The 22214-nt window shown below is 44.5% G+C and overlaps 1 protein-coding gene across 2 annotated transcripts; it reads right to left on the minus strand.

Moving 5' to 3' along the window:
- Nucleotides 1–2904: 2904 nt before the first annotated feature.
- Nucleotides 2905–21321, minus strand: srprb (SRP receptor subunit beta). 2 transcript variants are annotated; one of them, XM_068041981.1, is made up of 7 exons: nt 21150–21321; nt 17435–17529; nt 11687–11764; nt 9343–9425; nt 6265–6401; nt 5614–5668; nt 2905–3476 (listed from the first exon to the last, which is right to left on the minus strand). In XM_068041981.1, exons 1-7 carry the CDS (start codon nt 21262–21264, stop codon nt 3260–3262), a joined length of 780 nt encoding a protein of 259 aa, XP_067898082.1. In that variant the 5' UTR covers nt 21265–21321; the 3' UTR covers nt 2905–3259. The 2 variants fall into 2 exon arrangements, with proteins under 2 accessions (XP_067898082.1, XP_067898083.1); XM_068041982.1 differs by lacking the exon at nt 21150–21321 and adding an exon at nt 20683–21132.
- Nucleotides 21322–22214: the final 893 nt, after the last annotated feature.

Raw genomic sequence — 22214 nt, forward strand, 5'->3', positions numbered from 1 at the left:
TAAGCCCCCTCAGAGTCTTATGTTTCAACAAGATCATTTCTCATTTTTCTAAACTCCAATGAGTAACAGGCCCAACCTTTCCTCATAAGCTAACACTCAGGAAGCTCGACACCATCCAGGACAAAACAGCCCACTTGATCGGCACCCCATCCACCACCTTCAACATTCACTCCCTTCACCATCGACACATACTGCTGCCACTATGCACCATATACAAGATGCACTGCAGGAACTCACCACGCCTCCTTCGACAGCACCTTCCAAACCTGTGACCTCTTTCACCTGGAAGGACAAGGAAAGCAGATGCATGGGACCACCACCATCACCAAGTTCCCCTCCAAGTCACACACCATCCTGACTTAGAACTATATAAACGTTCCTTCACTGTCACTGGATCAAAATCCTGGAATTCCCTCCCTAACAGCACTGTGGGTGTACCTGCACCAGATGGACTGCAGCAGTTCAAAGAGGCAGCTCACCACCACCTTTGCAAGGGCATTAAGAGATGGGCAACAAATGCTGACCTTGCCAGCGCCACCCACATCCCATGAAAGAATTAAAAAAAACCTTTATCCTTGGAACCAGCCTAGTGAACATTCTCTAAACTGCTTCCAATGCAAGTAGATTTCTCCCCTCCCCCACCCACCTAAGTAAGGAGACCAGAACTGTACACAGTACTAGATTAGATTAGATTAGAGATACAGCACTGAAACAGGCCCTTCAGCCCACTGAGTCTGTGCCGAACATCAACCACCCATTTATACTAATCCTACACTAATCCCATATTCCTACCAAACATCCCCACCTGTCCCTATATTTCCCTACCACCTACCTATACTAGTGACAATTTATAATGGCCAATTTACCTATCAACCTGCAAGTCTTTTGGCTTGTGGGAGGAAACCGGAGCACCCGGAGAAAACCCACGCAGACACAGGGAGAACTTGCAAACTCCACACAGACAGTACCTGGAATCAAACCCGGGTCCCTGGAGCTGTGAGGCTGCGGTGCTAACCACTGCGCCACTGTGCCGCCCTGCGCCGCCCTAGTACTCTAGGTGTGATATCACCAATGCCCTGTACAATTATAGAAAGACATTTCCGATAGTATGATGGTGTTCCTCAGAAAATCAGAGACCTATGATGCAAAAGGGCAGCAGTGTGCACAAGAGAGATAGGGTGCCTGCGCACAAGGTTTTTTCAGCCCCTAAATGGCAACAGGACAGCTATCTTGTAATGTGGTTGGAGCACCTAAGAACAATGTTTGCTCTAAGCTGTGTGGGTGCGCAGCAGTTGGGAATGTACTGCGCAAGGGACAAGAAGACCATGTACAAACTGCATTCCCTAGAAAATGCAAGGACATCTTAAAAGGGACTGCACAGTACAACAAGCTGGCTGCACAAGACAAAGATAATTAGAGGGAACATTGCCTGAGGAGTGTTCCAGCCACACAGTACCTGCTTCAGATGGATGCTGAAGGGGCGGGTGTAAATAATTTCACACCACACCTGGTATTCATGGACAGAAAATAGGCCTTATTGTGGAATGCCTTGAGGTTAGTTTAGAAAATCACCATCTCTTGCACCAACTCAATGGTACTTGATACAATTTATTTTCCGATCATCAGCGAGCTTTACTGCACAATATTACAACACAATATTCTGCATGTAGAAAGTGCTTTACTGTAAAATTCCATAACTTATACCATCTACACGACCTGCAAGCATACATTATGGTGCAGTTAATTATTGTAATTATGTCAAAAAATATTTACACTCTCAGGACATCCACAAAGCTGGGCAATATGTTCCACAATTTTGGTCCCTGCAGGCGATAGTGAAGTAAAACTTTGCTGTTCAACATCTGGTTCCTGGGTTCTTTAATGCAGGCACTGATTCTCAAGTAAAAGATGACTGTGAACCATTCTTTTCCACCAGGTAAGTTTTGCAACAGGACACGGCTACCAAGATATTCGCACACTATTTACCAAGATAAAAATGCATTTACACGGACACCACCTGTAATAAGCTACAGCTGCAGAACAAGAATCACAAGTTAAATACAATGGTGTATTTGTGCTGTTAACAAATCAGCATCACTGATATAGCACAAGGATTTAGTCTAAATAAGTAATCTTTTAAAGAATACCATAGCACCCAAGTTGGGAATTTTACATTATCTTCTATGCACCAAGCAGTGCACTGATTCTTCAAGCTGTACTGACGAATTTCACAACTAAAACCACGGAGGATTTGTGGTGGTGACATGCACAGGAAATAATCAGACCAATTTTTGAAAAGATTCTCAGGATGTCAACAACGCTGGCAATGCATCGTGCCCATCCTGACCTTCCCCTAGGTGGTGATGGTTATCGGCTGCCAAGTTACCCCCACAGTCCTTGCAATGATGGTGCTCCCACATAGCATTAAATAGAGAACTCCAGGATTTAGAATCAGTGACAAAGCAATGGTAATTCATGTCCAAATCAGGTTGGTGTGTGGCTTGGAGGTGTTTCCATAATATTGATGTTTTCTCTTATCGGAGATAGTCACTGCTTAGCACATATGGGGCACCAGCCTGTAATGTTATCCAAGTCTGGCTCTAGCCTGACATGGGCTGCTTCATTATCAGCAGGGTTGAGTGGAGCTACACACTGTGGAATCATCAGCAAAAATCTTTTACTGCTGACTGGAAGGTCACTGATGGAGCAGCTGAAGATCGTTGGTCCAAGGACACTGCCTTGAAGAACTCCTACAGCGGTGTCCTGGGCCGTGATGACTGGCCTCAAACAGCAAGACCGTTTCCTTGTGTGTCAGGCATGGCCAATGGAAAATAAATATCAGTCTGGTACAATACATTTCACACAAAACAGCACCTTCACAGAAAGACTGCACTGCTGTAAAGGTTGATTTATATCCATTATTTTATTTGCTTATGAATAGACAAGATGGTGTGCTGCCAATTCAACAACACAAGCAACATAAAGAGCACTCACACCAAAATCCAAGCTGTGGAATCTGAACACCTAAATGTAGAAAGCATCAAGCTAGCTCAGCTCAAGACAGCCATGGCAAGCATTGCGCAGCCCTGGTTCTGCATTTCTTTGAACCTTCAGCATTTCTTTGAACCTTCAGCATTAAAAACATGACTTTTGCATTCTTGGTCTCAGTCTCACTTCCTGTTGCAAGCGTACATTTGAGAATCAATTCTCCTTGTGTTGGCAGCATGACATGACTTCCATTTTTACACCATCTCACTGCTCATGCTACTTTAACAAGCCACGCTTCCACAGTTCCAATGCTTGCCTCTCCTTTGTCTCCTTTGCTCCCTCGTGCACTGCACTCTACAAAATCAATCTTCATTGATCCCTGGGAGAAATCAAACTCCTTCCCCTTCTTTCCTAAGGGCACTACCCCTCCAGTGCCAGATCCATCCAGAGACTTTGGTACACCAGAACGAATCATCTTCAGAGTGTTGCTGCAGATGAGATAAGATAAAGCATGGTTTAAAGGCACAATTAAGTGATAAGTGGAGGCCAAACAAACAAATGTTGCAGTTCATTTACTCTTCCTCACAAGAGAGCTGAAATTTCCAAAGCTGCACCCATAAATGTAGTCAGGTCAGATATTTTATAATCACAAAAAGGCTCAGACACACTAATTGCATTTGTCTCTTAAAAGTAATGAGCAGTAAGACTTTGATGCTGGGGACAGATGTAGATAATGTAAGTTGACATGTGCCATTTCTACCAGTTGCACTTTATCAAGCGATTGTGTGGGAAATCATTTGCTTCAGCCACTAACCTCTCTCCACCGTAAATAACATACACAGTTAAAATCAATAAATTATTTCACTAAGTTGGCAACTTACCTGTTGTAAAAGAGAGGGAAACACTTAAAAACAGAATACATTACAAGTCGCTTTGCTAATACTGCCTGAAAATGTATTCTTTGGTATTTACAATGGTGAGATTTGCCAATGATCTTGGCCCTAATAGCTGTAATTTTAACAGGAGACATGATTTCAAAAAATATCTAATAAATGAAAAGGAGAAAGCACAGAGATCACAGACAAGTTAATATCTCAGTGCAGGGTCTCTGTGCTGTCACAGAGAAGCATTAAAGTTCAAACAAGAAGCTATCAATACAGATACACATTCAATCTCAAAAATCTCAAGTACTGTTATCAAGAATTGCAGAAAATCAGGATTCATTCAAAAACCACCAGCACGTGTTTTAGATGGGATTTAACTTCTCCAAAAACTGCAAAAAATCTGGTAGCTGTTCCTGGAGGAAAAAGCTCCTACAATTCTACATTCCAATTGAGCTAGCCCCATTGAAATTTGACAGTAAATAAAATTTGTAATACATTTCAACCTTTACCTGCTGAACACATCAAAATGACAGAAGCTGCAGGTACACTTGCGTTCAACAGAGAGGTTTAAATCAGAAAAACAAATTTGTATCAAAGATCTGAGGAACATTTATAAGGATGTAAAGAAAATTAGAGCTTGAGATGTTGAGTAAATGTTCACTACACTATTGGCCAAATGGCTTATGGCTGTCCTCTCTGCAGATTAATCCAATTTTATGATGACGTTTCCTCAGTTGAAAATGAACTGGGTAGAAATGCAGTGGAAGGAGATTTGGCTTTGGGAAGAAAACATCTTCTTCGTATTATCATCGACTGTTTCTTAGGCACATACCAGGTTGTACAACAGCACAATTATAGCATCGACACAAAGAACTTTAATGCTTCTCTGTGACAGCACAGAGACCCTGCACTGAGATATTAACTTGCATTGATGCTGTTGTTTCACAATACATTTGCTTGGAACAATCCTGGCCAGCAATAATTAGGAGGTTTATCAGCTTGATATAGAAATGAAGGGGTAATCTTAACCCAACACACCCAGAGGGAAACTGAAAGATCAAGCGTCTCCTTTAATATTCTGCCTCATGGGCACTCGATCAGATCTTCTAGGTTTCTCATAGGGCAGGTTAGGCTAAAATCACCCCCAGTGTCAGATTTATGGAGTTGTTTTAAGACAAATACTGTAGGTATGCAACTGTATAGCTGCCACTTCAGAACTGCAAAGAACCCATATAGAATATTCAAATCATAGGGACAATAGTAACACGCAGTGAGCCCAGATTCCTTAAATATCAAGCTTTTTTTTTTAATGGTCATTTGGGTAAAGCTCACATTTTTACAAAGGAAGGAAGTGCAACTTAGAGCAGCTCACTGTTTAAGTTTATTCAACGAAGAACTCAATTGAAAAGCAGCCAACCAGGGTATATCTTTGGCTCTACGAGAATACAGTGAATACTCCAACAGTTGAGTTATTGCTTTCGTTCCACTGTTAAAAATACATAATTTTAAAAAGTTGTATCTCCCACAAATATCATGCTGTTTTCTGTGGATTTTCTCATGCAATCTAGTCACTGATGTAGAGAACCCCCAAGTCTGCTGCTCACAGAAAAGAAGTCCACACACATTCAATGTTACTCTCCCAAAATGAACAGAAATTTTTTAAAGTTAAAACTCAATTATAAGGCCCTCCTCAGTTATTTTGCATTCTCACAGTTACATCTTGCAAGAATCTGACACTTACAGTTCCTTTTCCAATTGTTGCTGAATTAATTTTGCTGATTTGGCCATGGTCACATCTGAAATCCAACAAAAGACAAAATTAGCAATTCCCCCAAGTACGGAGCTCACGAACATCTTCATTAGTTCATGAACCAAAAACCAATACTGCCTCTCAGAAATTTCTACAGGTAAACCACACTTGAACACATGTTTACATTTATAACAATCAGTTAACACTTCTAACTTCATGCCACTTGCCGTTATGGGATTTTAAACAAAGTATTCTTTAAACCATTGAAACAGTACTCACACAGATAGCAAGCAAACAGCCAGGCACTCAACTGAAGCATATTATATGGTATCTATATTTTGTATATAGTATACAACACTGACCTATCCAGAGCTTTAAATTCGGAGGACATAGTTCCTGAATGACAACTCCCAAATACATTTTTGATTTACCTCAATATACAGCAGAGACTAAGCATCCCCAATATGCAGAGATGAAATATTTCCTCAGTCCCACAGCAAAATGACTTCCCAACCACAAATTAGGAAAACAGCAGAGAGGCCCTCATATCTGTACATTACACTGACAACTGGGAAGGGAAGCACCAACAATGTAGGACGTACTCAATCACGTGCCAGGCTTCTAGGACAACCTTCACCTTACCTTGCTTATTACAAGCTATTAGGAGTGGAGGTGCATTCTTCACAATCACAGCATCAGTTAGCAATGTGTACAGGAACTCAGCTACATCCTTCACTTCTTTTTGAAATGACACACTGTCCACTACAAAGACAATGGCTCTGTGTGGAAAAAAAACACTGAATTATGTCCACACTCACTCACAGATCCTCAGCATTTCATTATTGGTTTATCATAAAGTCACAGCCAAAGTTTAGGATATAATTTGTTATTGGCATGTAATAAATAGAATACAAATAGTACAAATATATGGTCGGATTCAAACAAAAGCTATGCTGCCCACTAACAAATCAAATCACAGTGAGGCAGATAAAAGCTGGTGGCCTGGTGTCAAATAGGCAGCCCTACTTTGATAGTTTACTGATTGGGGGCAGCACCTAACTGCCAGACTACTAAACCTTGGGGAAAACAGGGTAGGGTCAAGGACTGGTCAGTCTATCCATGAAAAGCAGTAAACTTTTCTGTTAAGTGTAGTCCTGAAATCTCTGCTTGCACAAAACAGATGGACTATACTTCTTTGCCCTCGGATAAGGAGTGTTTGCGGTGGAAAGCTTGGTCATTGACCTTGGTTGTCACCCTGATGAAGACTTTGGCACAGACTTCACCCTTTGATGCTGTGGTGCAAGGATCTTGAAAGGTTTCTTATGAGATGCAAGTTGGAAAGGGGATGAAAACTCATGTGCTCAGCCTGTTTGAGGTGGTTAGTCACAACCATGGAGGGTAAGCAAATATATTTGGGTATTGTATTGCCTGTTATCGGAGGCCTACCTTGGAGATCCCTCTATCATGAATTCCTCTAAAAGATTAGCCCCTTTTGCCACCAAAATTTAAGAAAGGTGAGAGGGGAAGCCAGGGAATTATAGACGAGTCAGCCTAAAATGTGTTGCCAGGAAATTATTGGAGTCTATAATTAAGAATAGGGTGACTGAACACCTTTACATTTTCAGCTGATCAGAGAGTGCTAGCATGGATTTGTAAAGGGTAGGTCAGAACTGATGAATCTGATTGAATTTTTTGAAACGGTAACTAAAGTAGTGACAGGAGAATCTCTATGGATGTTATTTATATGGACTTCCAGAAAGCATTTGATAAAGACCCTCATAAGAGACTGCTGGCTAAAGTTGAAGCTCATGGGATTGTAATTATTGACCTGGTTTGGAAATTGGCTAAGTGGCAGGAGCCAGAGAATGGATAATGGGCAAGTTCTCTAATTGGCAGGATGTGACTGGTCAATCCTGCAAGGATCTGTGTTGGGGCTTCAAATGGTCACCATATTATTAAACTTAGATGACGGAATAGAAAACCACAGAACCAAATTTTCTTGTCCTCACCTTCAACCCCACCAGCCTCCATATTCAACGAATCATCCTCCATCGTATCCAGCATGATGTCACCACGAAACACATCATGCCCTTTCAGCACTCTGAAGGGACTGTTCCCTCCCCAACACCCTGGCCCACTCCTCAGTCACTCTCAATACCAACTCTCTTTCCGACTGCACCTTTCCATGCAAACGCAGGAGATGCACCCCTGCTCTTTCATCTCCTCCTTTCTCATCGTTCAAGCCCCAAACATTCATTCCAAGTGAAACGATAAACTTGTACTACTTTCAATTTAGCATACTGTATGTGCAGCTTATGATGTGGTCGCCTCTACATTGGGGAGAACAAACACAGACAGGATGACTACTTTGGGGAACACCTCCGTTTGGTCCAGAAGTGTAACCTGAGCTCCCAGTCACCTGTAATTTTAATTCTCTACCTTGCTCCCAACTCTGACCTTTCTGTTTTGGCCTGCCAGTGTTCCAATGAACCTTAACGCAGGCTCGAGGAACAGCACCTCATCTTCCTACTGGGCACTTTGCAGCCTTCTGGACTCATTGATTTCAACAATTTCAGATCATAACTTCAACTTTTATTTTATTTTGTGCTTCTTTGCTGGTTTGATTTTTTTTCTCTCGTTTCCTTCACTTTGCGTTCGGACAGGAGCTATCTTGTCATTCACGCTTCTTCTCGGCAGATCTTGTGTTTCTTTACTTGTCCTATTACCACTCCTTGTGCCTTGTAACATGAAACCTTTTATCATTTCATCTCTCCTGCCCTCCACTCTATCACAGACCTTCCCTTTTGTTGTTCTTCCCACCCTCCCAGTTGCTCAAAACCTATTACATTTATAACTTCTCCTAGTTCTGATGAAGGGTCACAGACCTGAAACATTAACTATGTTTCTCCCTCAGATGCTGCCTGACATGCTGAGCATTTCCAGCATTTTTCTGTTTTTATTTCAAATTTCTAGCATCTACATTATTTTGCTTTTGTAACCAAATTTGTTGCCGTCATCCAATCCTGCACTGAGTCATGGTCACAAATCACCGTTGCCTACATTCTCACCCTGTTTAAATTCCTTCACGGCGTTGTTCCTCCTTAACTCTAACTTGTTGCTCATTCCTCCAGCCCACCTCCCTTAACTGATCATTGTGCCTCCAGTTATCTAGGCACTATGCTCTGGAATTCTCTCCCCAAATCCTCCTGCTTCCCCACATCCTTCTCCTCCTTTAAGATCCTCCTTAAACTCACCTCTTTAACCAAGCTTTAATTCTCCTCTCTTTTTATCTCCTTCCTTGTCTCAGCATCCATTTTTTCCTAATTGCATCTCTGTGATGTGTCTTGGGACAGTTTTCTAAGTAAAGATGCTATAGAAATGCAAGCTTTTGCTTTCTGTGGTCACAAAAGATAATACTTCACATCTGAGCATTATTCACACTCTTCGATCATGGGGATCAGATATCTTAAAACACAAATTAAATTTTGTAGATTCACTTAAAGGCCCCTGAGCAAAAACATGGAAATCTAACAGCAAAGTCTGCTATTAAACAATTCTTTAAACAAATCCAGCTTTCTGATGAATTGTTAGATTATTGTTCACCACAGCACAAAGTTAATTCACTCCCACATAAACCTCAAACAACGTACAGAATTCTCAAAGTTTGCACCCAATTCCACAACTGTACAATAAAAAGCATGGTATTGCCCTGTGTGTCACCTGGCATCGCCCTTGTGTTTCTCCAAATACTGATGGCGCAGACTCTCATGACCAGGAAGGTCATATAAAGCAACAGCAGGGCCCTGTGAGAAGAGATTCAAGGTCAGCAGTTTCCTCAATGCTTATTTTATCTTGTGAAGAACTAGTTCTTTTGCGCTTGCTTGGCTAACCTTGCAACAAACTCTATAACGCATCAGAAGCAGCTGGAAATGTTTCCATGCTTAATGGTTGGCTGGTACCATTCCAAGTATTTGCACTGGGAAAGGAATAGATTCTTAAGAGTAAAATTACTTTGAAAATATTGAAAACCAAGGAAGGCTTGAATGCATGCACTAAAGGCAGACAAATAATCAGTCACACATTCCATTGGATAACGGTGGTAACCCATTATTTTAAGCCCATTGCTCACTTAACTACATATTTAACAGGAATACTTCAGCTGTTGCACAGTATATTTATGAAATTTCTCCCTCTATACTGCACAAAAGTGTCATGCTTTTCTATGCCTTGGCGTGAAGCTACATCTGACAGAGGTGAAAGCACTAACCAACCCAAGCTAACATTTGCCCAAGTCAACAACAACTGGAGTCATAGCTGTACATCTTTGGCTGAGATGTTTAACTGAGGCCCCTTCGGTTTGTTGTCTAGTGCAGGTAGACCTGTAATACTGCTTGAAGAGCAGTGGGTTCCTCTAGTGTGCAAATTCCTCCCTTATCCAATAATTCTAAAACAGATTAACTGGTCAATATCCTCATTTGCTGTTTGAGAGACCTAGCAGTATGTAAAATGGCTGCTTGCTTTTGCCCACCTAAGAACAATGACTGCATTTCTAAGCAATTCATTGCCTGCAAACTACTTTGGGTGCTTCTGACAGATAGGATAAGGTGTTATATAAATGTAAATCTATCTTTGATAACATCTTCAAAAGAAATAGAAATAAAATTGAAGAAAATAATCTCCCTTTGCACTCAAAACAAAACTATACACAAAAAATAAAAACCAAAATCCTTAGAATAACCAGAGATAAGTGCTTGACATTTTACAGAAGGCAGTTAAGGTGCTTCCCCCAAGTTTATTATCATATAATGTTTGAAGTGGGGAACAGTAGTTAGGCTGAGTGTATGCCCTGGTGAACACCTTGCCAGGACTAAGTGGTTCATGCACGGGATGATGTCACCGCGCAGCACGAACATCATTGCGTATCCGCGCCTGATCCATCTTCGCGCATGCGCGATAAAGCATCATCGGGTATCCAGCCCCCCACTCGGTTGGAGGAAGCGGCTGAATGGGAGACTTTGAGGCTGGAGCTCGATCCCTGTCACTCGCTCCCGCTCCACTGGCCGCTCTCCCCCCTCCGCAATTCTCTCCAGGCCTCGATGCTTCCTCCCCTCAGCTGCTCGCTCCAGACCTCGCTGCTCCTCCCCACTCCCCCGGCCGATAGTTGCTCGCTTCACACCACCCAGCTCTCTAGCCGCTCACTCCCCGCCACCCCACCCGCTAGCTCTAAACCACGCCACTTCCCTCCTCTCAGCCACTCGCTCCCACGTAGTCCCATCACCCCTTGCTCCTTTGGGCAGCGCATGGAGACTGATCAAACGTGGCAGCGAGTGACTGAGAGGAGGGAAGCGGCACAGCCTAGAGCTAGCGGCTGGAAGGGGGGGGGGGGGCAGGGAGCGAGCGAGCAGCTGGAGAGCGGGCAACAATCAGTCAGGGAAGTGGGGTGAAGCAGCAAGGTCTGAAGCGAGTGGCAGGGGTGGGGGGGGGGGGGGGGGAGATAGAGAAGTGGTCGGTGGGGTGGCGGGAGGTGGAAGGTTGAGAAAGTGAGTTTCCAAGGGGGAAGAGCGGCCAGTGGGGCGGGAGCTAGCAGCTGTGTTCGGGTGAATCAATCCTGGTCAGTCATATAAATGAATCACAATAACGAGTTGGCAGCACATTTTATACTCTGCCCGATTTTCTCTTCCATCGATCAGGGTGTCAATTCACTATCTTCCAATGGAAATTCAATCATAAAATTACTTTTGTATTTAATACGATTACAGGAATATTAAATGGATCTGAGCATTACAGTTAGTATCCAAGAACTACATAGTAACATATTACTGGGTTTCCATCCAACTTACTGTAACGTTAGTTTGCTAGAATGATCTCACCATTGCATTTCCTGTGATAAACTGAGCAGCGCCATCTTTAATCCTGGCAGCCACCTGAATGTCACAGACACTGATGTTCCAGTTGAAGAGCCTGCATTTGCACATGTGCAAGTATTGTGCCACCTACTGGTTGCGTTGTCAGCAAACGCAGCCTTTCAATAAATGCAGAGGCGTAGTTGAATTATCACACATACCTTGTCACTTTTAACCTTGTACAATGCAGAATTACTGGTTATGGATGTATGCGTCACCTTAAACTTCCCAGACAACAGCTGAAATGAGAAGGAAAAAAGCTGTCAGAGGAGTTATAATTCTATGGGTTTCTAATTCTTTCTTTACATATTCAGGGGAGTCTCACATTCTGTACTGCAATTGGAATAAGTTAATTACAGGCAACCAAAATTATTCCAAGCAGCTCTCTTGGTAGTGGTTTCTAATGTACAGAGAGATTCGCCAGGAAGTAATCGGGCAAAAATGCTATGGCACCCCATAATTGACGTTCGCACAGGGTTCTACTCTTCAACCTGATCAGTCATTAACCTCAAAACAAATTCATCCACAGATCATTAATCAGATATATTTTATAACCTTAAAAAGGGACATTGCTCCACTATATTGCTCTCATTACCCAACTCACCACAGGAAAGCTCACAGGAGATCCGTTGGAAATGTTTGTGTATACTACTAAAACCTTACTTCCTGTAGTAATGACCCACAAAACTTACTGCCTGTTGTCATATATTTGGTAATGTTTTAATCTTAACATTCAACATTGAAACTGCCCATGTAAACATTCATAGTTGGAATTTCTAGTCGAAATGGGGCTTGCCTTTCAAATTCATTGACATATTCATCGCATATTTGCAACAATCTTCAGCCAGAAGTGCCGAGTGGATGATCCATCTCAGCCTCCTGATGAGGTCCCCAGCATCACAGATACCAGTCTTCAGCCAATCCGATTCACTCCACGTGATATCAAGAAACAATTGAAGGCACTGGATACTGCAAAGGCTACGGGCCCTGACAACATTCAGCAGTAGTACTGAAGACTTTTGCTCTAGAACTTGCCGCGCCCCTAGCCAAGTTGTTCCAGTACAGCTACACACTGGCATCTACCCAACAATATGGAAAATTGTCCAGGTATGTGCTATCCAAAAAGCAGTACAGATCCAATCCGGCCAATTAGCACCCCATCAGTCTAATCTCGATCATCAGCAAAGTGATGGAAGGTATTGTTGATGGTGCTATCAAGTGGTAGAAGAGTCAGTGGGGGCGCATTTCGGGGATAGTGACCATAACTCTGTAAGATTTAAGGTAGTTGTGGAAAAGGACAAAGACGGGCCAGAAATAAAGGTACTGATTTGGGGGAAGGCCGATTTCAATATGATAAAACAGGATCTGGCCAAAGTGGACTGGGAGCAGCTACTTGTAGGAAAGTCTACATCAGACCAGTGGGAGTCATTCAAAGAGGAAATAGTGAGGGTTCAGAGCCAACATGTACCCATTAAGGTGAAGGGTAGGACCAACAAGTCCAGGGAACCTTGGATGTCAAGGGATGTAGAGGATTGGATCAGGAAAAAAAAGGCTTATGGCAGATTCAGAGCGCTGAAAACAGTGGAGGTACTAGAGGAGTATAGAAAGTGTAGGGGGGTACTAAAAAAGTAATTAGGAAAGCGAAGAGGGGACATGAAAAAACGCTGGCGGGCAAGATAAAGGAAAATGCTAAGGCATTTTATATGTATATTAAGGGCAGGAGGATAACCAGGGAAAGAGTGGGGCCCATTAGGGACTAAAGTGGCAATCTGCGTATGGAGCTGGAGGACATAGGTGAGGTTTTAAATGATTACTTTGCATCTGTGTTCACTATGGAGAAGGACGTTGTCGGTGTAGAGATCAGGGAGGGGGATTGTAAGAGACTTGAAAATATTAGTATTAAAAGGGAAGAAGTATTAGCTGTTTTAGCGGGCTTAAAAGTGGATAAATCCCCAAGCCCATATGAGATGTAACCCAGGCTGTTACCTGAAGCAAGGGAGGAGATTGCAGGGGCTCTGACACAAATTTTCAAATCCTCTCTGGCCACAGGAGAGGTACCAGAGGACTGCGAATGTGGCGCCATTACTCAAGAAGGGTCGCAAGGATAAACCAGGTAATTACAGGCCGGTGAGTCTAACATCAGTGGTTGGGAAAATATTGGAAAAAATTCTGAAGGACAGGATTAATCTCCACCTGGAGAGGCAGGGATTAATCAGGCATAGTCAGCATGGCTTTGTCAGGGGGAGATCGTGTCTAACTAACTTGATTGAATTTTTCAAGGCGGTGACTAGATGTGATGAGGGTAAAGCAGTTCCCGCATGGGAGATTGGTTAAGAAGGTAAGAGCCCATGGGATCCTGGGCAATTTGGCAAAGTGGATCCAAAATTGGCTTAGTGGCAGGAGGCAGAGGGTGACGGTCAAGGGTTATTTTTGCGAGTGGAAGCCTGTGACCAATGGTGTACCACAGGGATCGGTGCTGGGACCCTTGCTGTTTGTAGTGTACATTAATGATTTAGACGTGAATATAGGAGGTATGATCAGTAAGGTCGCGGATGACATGAAAATTGGTGGTGTTGTAAATAGTGAGGAGGAAAACCTTAGATTACAGGACGATATAGATGGGCTGGTAAGATGGGCAGAGCAGTGGCAAATGGAATTTAATCCTGAGAAGTGTGAGGTGATGCATTTTGGGAGCACTAACAAGGCAAGGGAACATACAATGGATGTTAGGACCCTAGGAAGTACAGAAGGTCAGAGGGATCTTGGTGTACTTGTCCATAGATCACTGAAGGCAGCAGCACAGGTAGATAAGGTGGTTAGGAAGGCATAAGGAATACTTGCCTTTATCAGCCGAGGCATAGAATATAAGAGCAGGGAGGTTATGATGGAGCTATATAAAATGCTACTTAGGCCACAGCTGGAGTACTGTGTACAGTTCTGGGCACCACACTATAGGAAAGATGTGATTGCACTGCAGAAGGTGCAGAGGAGATTCACCAGGATGTTGCCTGGGCTCGAGCATTGCAGCTATGAAGAGAGACTGAAAAGACTAGGGTTGTTTTCCTTAGAACAGAGAAGGCTGAGGGGGCACCTGATTGAGGTATACAAAATTATGAGGGGCATTGATAGGTTAGATAGGAAAAAACTTTTTCCCTTAGCGGAAGGGTCAATAACCAGGGGGCATTGATTTAAGGTAAGGGGCAAGAGGTTTACAGGGGATTTGAGGAAAAAAATTTTCACCCAGAGGGTGGTTGGAATCTGTCTGAAGAGGTGGTAAAGGCAGGAACCCTCACAACATTTAAGTATTTAGATGAGCACTTGAAACGCCATAGCATACAAGGCTACGGGCCAAGGGCTGGAAAACGGGATTAGAATAGTTAGGTGCTTGATTGCTGGCATGGACACGTTGGGCTGAAGGGCCTGTTTCTGTGCTGTTTAACTCTATGACTATGACCACTTGCTCAGCAATAACCTGCTCACCAATGTGCAGTTTGGGTTTCTGCCAGGGCCACTCGGCTCCTGACCTCAATACAGCCTTGGTCCAAGCATGGACAAAAGAGCTGAACTCAAGAGATGAGGTGAGATTGATTACCCAGTATATCAAGGCAGCATTTGACCATGTATGGTATCAAAGAGCCCCAGCCAAACTGAAGTCTATGGGAATCAAGGGGAAAACTCTCCATTGCTGGGAGTCATACCTAGCACAAAGGAGGTTGGTTGTGGTTGTCGGAGGTCAGGCATCTCAGTCCCTGGACATCACTGCAGGAGTTCCTCAGGGTACTGCCCTAGGCCCAACCATCTTCAGCTGCTTCATCAATGACCTTCCCTAAATCATAAGATCAGAAGTGGGAATGTTCGCTGATGATTGTACCATGTTCAATACCATTTGCAACTCCTCAGATACTGAAGCAGTCCGTGTCCATATGCAGCAAAACGTGGACAACATTCAGGCTTGGGATGATAAGTGGAAAGTAACATTTGTACCAAACAATCACTGGCAAGATCAACATTTGTTGCCCATCCCTAATTGCCCTTGAGAAGGTGATGGCGAGCTGCCAGGCAATGACAATTTCCAACAAAAGAGAATGTAACCATCTGCATATGACATTCAATGGCATTACCATCACTGAATCCCCCACTATCAACATCCTAAGGGTACCATTGACCAGAAACTGAACTGGAAAAGCCATATAAATACTGCGTAGGTCAGAGGCTGGGAATTCTGCGTGTAACTCACCTCCTGACTCCCCAGAGTCTGTCCACCGTCTACAAGGCACAAGTCAGGAGTGTGATGGAATACTCTCCATTTGCCTGGATAAGAGCGGCTCCAACAACACTCAAGGGCTCGACACCATCCAGGATAAAGCAGCCTGCTTGATAGGCACCCCATACACCATCTTCAACATTCACTCCCTCCACCACTGATGCACAGTGGCAGCAGTGTGTACCATCTGCAAGATGCACTGCAGCAATGCACCATGCCTTCTTCAACAGCACCTTCCAAACCCGCGACCTCTACCACCTAGAAGGACAAGGAAGGCAGACATGTGGGAACACCACCACCTGCACGTTCCCCTCCAAGCCACACGCCATTCTAGCTTGGAAATATATCGCTGTTCTTTCACTGTTGCTGGATCAAAATCCTGGAACTCCCTTCCTAACAGCACTGTGGGTGTACTTACACCCCAAGGACTGCAGCGGTTCAAGACGGCAGCTCACCACCACCTTCTCAAGGGCAATTAGGGATGGGCAATAAGTGCTGATCTTGCCAGTGATGCCCACATCCCATGAAAGTATAAAAAAAAGCTTTTTGGAGTAAAGATACTGCCTTTTTTTGAATTTCAAAATAATGTTTTAAGCAAAACCAAAATTTTGCATGGAGGGTAAATGCCATCAGGCACTTTTTGGGTCAATGACCTTTTTTCACATAGTAACTGCTATGTATGTATTTAACCCCAGCTGATAAATTTGCCAAAACCATTGTGCTGTGCACTCTTGGCTTTAAATCTGGTATTGAATAAAAATTAAATATATATAAGATAAAGGAATAAGTCTATTCAGTATGCTGCGAACCATTCATTTTTAGTACTATGAGCACTTGTAAAAACAAAAAGTGGTGTCTTGTAACAGCGCCGGGAACCTTACTTACTTACCAAAATCTGGGGGTGAGTTCAAGGATTAGTGCAGAGGGCACTGCTACCCTGGTTTAACCCCAGTCTATAGGTGCCTCTTCCCATTTAGTACACACTCTTTTGCCCACTGTTGCAGTCATTGTCACCATGCACTTCATCCTCAACCCAGCCTCTTCAGCGAGACCCTGGGTTGGGGGGGGGGGCAGGGAGGAGACAGGACACTGCCCCAGCTCAAAATTCACCTGTCTCTTTCCAATTCATTCACTATTAAATCTCAGTCCTCATACTCAGAATATTCCTCTTCCAACTGACACCAGCCTTTAATGTCAGCCTCGGCACACCCTTCCCCATGGGATTAGAACCTGTATTCAGTCAGGCAGCTTCACGCAAGCTGCATGCACCGAGAATGCTATATGCAATTTAGAAGAGCAGGTCTTTCAGCAGGATTATGCCATGGGTGTCTATAAGGAAAGGGAAAATAACAGTGGTGCAACAAGACTGGTTATGGACCTTCATTCGTGATTCCTCACAGGGCAAATTCTGGGGAAGCACCAAGAAGAAAGTAAAATTAAAAGGAAGCAATTACACAGAGCTATAGTCACATAAGTGAGTATCAGATCACCATTCACAGGCAACTGGCATTAAGAAGGTAACTGCTCCTGTCAATTAGGAATGGCATGTCACGTCATGCAGTGAAAACCAAAAATAGGTCAAGGGAGCTTAAAAAAAAATCTGATTTCACAGAAACAATTTTATTGCAATCTGAAAGAGACTTACCCTACAGCACAGGAGAGTCTTCCCTGAATCGCACAAACCAGCCAGAAGCACTGCTCTACGACTGCTTTTCCTGCTCCTCAATATGACGAAAAAAACTGGAGAATGAAACAGAAAATACAGTTTAGTAAACTTCAAACAAACGCATCACATTATAAGAACAGGAGTGGGCATTTAACCCCCAAGTCTGTTCCACCATTCAACGAGATCATGGCTGATCTGTGACCTAGCTCCATATACCCACCTTTGCCCCAAATCCCTTAACAGCTCTGGTTAACAAAAATCTCAGATTTAAAATTACCCAGCAGCAACTGCCATTTGTCAGAAAGTTCCAAACTTTACCATTATTTGCATGTATAAGTGTTTCCTATTTACTCTCTTGAAAAGGCTGGCTCTAATTTTTAGACTATAACAACCTGCATTCATATATCGCCTTTAACAGCAAAACATCACAAGGTACTTAACTGGAGCGTTATCAAACAAAATTTATCACCGAGCCACATGAGGAGATATTAGGGCAGATGACCAAAAGATCAAACAGGTAGATTTTCAGGAGTGTCTTAAAGGAGGAAAGAAAGATAGGGAGGTTTAGAGAGAGAACTCCAGAGCTTAAAGGGCCAGGCAGCTGAAGGCACAGCCACCATCAGTGGAGCAATTAAAATCAGGGATGATCAAAAGGCCAGAATTGGAGGTGCAAATATCTTGGGAGGTTTATGGGGTTGGAGGAAATTAGAAATAGGGAGGGGCGAGGCCATGGACTGATTTGAAAACTGAGGCATTGCTTAACTGGGAGTTAATACGGACCAGCAAGCACAGGGGTGATGGATGAACAGGACTTGTTGCAAGGTTATGGAGGGTGGAATGTGGGAGACCAGCCAGGAGTGTGTCGGAATAGTAAAATGTAGAGGTAAGACTACCATGAATGAGGGTTTCAGCAGCAGATCAGCTGAGGCAGGGATGGAGTTGGGCAATGTCACAGAGATGGAAATAGATGGTTTTAGTGATGACATGAACACAAGCGCGGAAGTTCATTTCGAGGTCAAATACGACACCAAGGTTGCAAACAGTCTGGTTCACCCTCAGGGAGAGAGATGGATCGGTGGCTAGGAAATGGAGTTTGACAAGGATTGATGACAATGGCTTTGGTCTTCTTAATATTAAGTTGGAGGAGATTTTGGCTCATCCAGTACTGGATATTGGACAAGCAGTCTGACAATTTCAAGGTAGTAGAGAGGTCAAGAGAGACGATGCGGAGGTAGCGTAGGATGTTGCCATTTACATATGAAAACTGATACTTGTTTATGGATGATGTTGCAAAGGGACAGCTTTTTTTAAATATATTGATTCATGGGATGTGGGCATCGCTGGCCAGGCCAGCATTTATTGCCTATCCCTAATTGCCCTTGAGAAGGTGGTGGTGAGCTGCCTTCTTGACCAGCTGCAGTCCATGTGGGGTAGATACACTGTCAGTGCTGTTAGGAAGGGAGTTCCAGGATTTTGACCCAGTGACAGTGAAGGAACAGCGATATAGTTCCAAGTCAGGATGCTGTGTGACTTGGAGGGGAACTTGCCGATGGTGGTGTTCCCATGCATCTGCTGCTCTTGTCCTTCGAGGTGGTAGAGGTTGCGGGTTTGGAAGGCGCAGTCTCAGGAGGCTTGGTGCTTTGCAGCAGTGCATCTTGTAGACGGTACACACTGCTGCCACTGTGCGTCGATGGTGGAGGAACTGAATGTTTGTGTATGGGGTGCCAATGAAGCAGGGTGCTTTGTCCTGGATGGTGTCGAGCTTCTAGAGTGTTGTTGGAGCTGCACCCATCCAGGGAAGTGGGGAGTATTCCATCACACTCCTGACTTGTGCCTTGTAGATGGTGGACAGGCTTTGGGAGTCAGGAGGTGAGTTACTTGCTGCAAGTTTCCGAGCCTCTGATCTGCTCTTGTAGCCACGGCATTTATATGGCTACTCCAGTACAGTTTCTGGTCAATGGTAGCCCTAGAATGTTGATAGTGGGGGATTCAGCGATGGTAATGCCATTGAATGTCAGGGGGAGATGGTTAGATTCTCTCTTGTTGGAGATAGTCATTGCCTGGCACTTGTGTAGCGCAAATGTTACTTGCCACTTATTAGCCCAAGTCTGAATATGGTTACAGGTCTTGCTGCTTTTCTACACAGACTGCTTCAGTATCTGAGGAGTCATGAATGGTGCTGAACATTATTTAGTATTTAGAGATACAGCACTGAAACAGGCCCTTCGGCCCACCGAGTCTGTGCCGACCATCAACCACCCATTTATACTAATCCTACACTAATCCCATATTCCTACCACATCCCACCTGTCCCTATATTTCCCTACCACCTACCTATACTAGGGACAATTTATAATGGCCAATTTACCTATCAACCTGCAAGTCTTTGGCATGTGGGAGGAAACCGGAGCACCCAGAGGAAACCCATGCAGACACAGGGAGAACTTGCAAACTCCACACAGGCAGTACCCAGAATTGAACCCGGGTTCAATCATCAGCGAACATCCCCACTTCTGGCCTTATGATTGAAGGAAGGTCATCGATGAAGCAGCTGAAGATGGTTGGGTCTCAGACTCTCCCCTGAGGAACACCTGCAGTGATGTCCTGGAGCTGAGATGATTGACCTCCAACAACCACAACCATCATCCTCTGCGTTAGGTATGACTCCAACCAGCCGAGATTTTCCTCGATTCCCATTGACTTCAGTTTTGCTAGGGCTCCTTAATGCCATACTCGGCCAAATGCTGCCTTGTTGTCAAGGGCGGTCACTCTCACCTCATGAGTTCAGCTCTTTTGTCCATGTTTGAACCAAGGCTGTAATGTGGTCAGGAGCTGAGAGGCCCTGGTGGAACACAAACTGAGCATCACTGAGCAGGTTATTGCTAAGCAAGTGCCGCTTGATAGCGCTGTCAACGACGCCTTTCATCACTTTACTGATGATTGAGAGCAGACTGATGGGGCGGTAATTGACCGGGTTGGACTTGTCCTGCTTTTTGTGTACAGGACATACCTGGGCAATTTTCCACATTGCCGGATAGACGCCAGTGTTGTCGCTGTGCTAGAACAGTTTGGCTGAGGGTACATGTAGATGAGAAATAGGAGGGAACAAAAGATAGACATTTTGGGGACACCAGAGGGGCAAGAGAAGCAAGAAGAGAATTCCCTGGCTACACCTGAACAGATAAGAATGGAAAAAGGTGAGTGCAATCTGATGAAAGATCACAGACCTGAAACGTTAACTCTGCTTCTCTCTCCACAGATGCTGCCAAACCTGCTGAGTATTTCCAGCATTTCTTGTTTTTATTTCAGATTTCCAGCATCTGTAGTATTTTGCTTTTATTTCCAACCCTTTTCTGGATTCAGACAGGATCTGCAGAGTGTCCGGTACGGCTGGGCTCGGCTGGGCCAGGGAGAAGCCTCTCGAGTCTAAAGACCCTGATTAGGAGGAGCTCAGTGACCAAGAAGCCCAGCTGCTAAAAAGCGAGATGACCGGGAGGCGAAGCGGAGGTATTGACGGTGCTGTAGACAGGCGGGGCCGGCTAACTCCTCCGCCGTGTGTCTGCAGGGCCTATGGGCCTGGGGCCGGGATTCGGACTCAGGCCGTGCAGACACGTGGCGGAGGATTCAGCTGGGTCCATGTTCTCCCAGACCGGGCCAGCAGCAAACCCTGCTCCCCGAGCCGCAGTCTCCTTACCGATGCTGAGCAGCACCACCACCAGGGCCACAACAATCCCGAGCGCGCTGGGATCCTGACGTTGTAACTCCCGGCGGATTGATTCCAGGTAAAGCTGCAGGGCGGCGGCCGCCATCTTAGCGGCGAGGGAGACGCCGGGAGGTGTACCAGGGATCACCCGGCCGCGCTGCACGCCGGGAGGTGTACCAGGGATCACCCGGCCGCGCTGCACGCCGGGAGGTGTACCAGGGATCACCCGGCCGCGCTGCACGCCGGGAGGTGTACCAGGGATCACCCGGCCGCGCTGCACGCCGGGAGGTGTACCAGGGAATCACCCGGCCGCGCTGCACGCCGGGTAATGTAGTCCTCACTCTGCAGAGCTTATTTGGTTTGCTGGAAGCATGAATTAGTCTCAGAGAGAACTTCCCCGTGATTTCCAACTTTGTTGTGGGGTCATGTACTGATTCCATATGGAGTTAGGTCACAGATCAGTCATGATCTCATTGAATGGTGGAACAGGCTTGAGGGGCTGATTGGTCTGCTTCTGCTCCTACGAGGATGCAGTGTTAATTAGCGACTGCCATTCACTGGCAGGTGAATAGTCTCTTCAAAAAAGCTAGAACTTTCTTTTTGAAATTATTAAGTTAGCTATGCAAGAGTTTGTACTGACCTTGGTGATTTTGGCTTGACATACTGTGTAGTGCTATTCAGGTGTGAAGTGGACCAAAATGAATTAAAGCAAGTAATATGAACCCACCTCCAGCAGGCGGTCCCTCACCCTTGGCTGGAACCGGTTAAGGCAAGGTTTAAAAGTTGCACAACTCGGAACAAACAAGCATACGAATTCGGAGCAGGAGTAGGCCACTCGGCCCCTCGAGCCTGCCCCGCCATTCAATAAGATCTGATTGAAACCTCAACTCCACATTCCCACCTACTCCCAATAACCTTTCACCCCCTGCTTATCACAAATCTATCTACCTCTGTCTTAAAAATATTCAAAGACTCTGCTTCCAGCATCTTTTGAGGAAGAGAATTCCAAAGACTCATGACCCTCTGAGAGAAAAAAATTTCTCCTCATCTCTGTCT

The sequence above is a fragment of the Heterodontus francisci genome, chromosome 11 (assembly GCF_036365525.1).
Source record: "Heterodontus francisci isolate sHetFra1 chromosome 11, sHetFra1.hap1, whole genome shotgun sequence".
In the NCBI taxonomy this organism is placed as follows: domain Eukaryota; kingdom Metazoa; phylum Chordata; class Chondrichthyes; order Heterodontiformes; family Heterodontidae; genus Heterodontus; species Heterodontus francisci.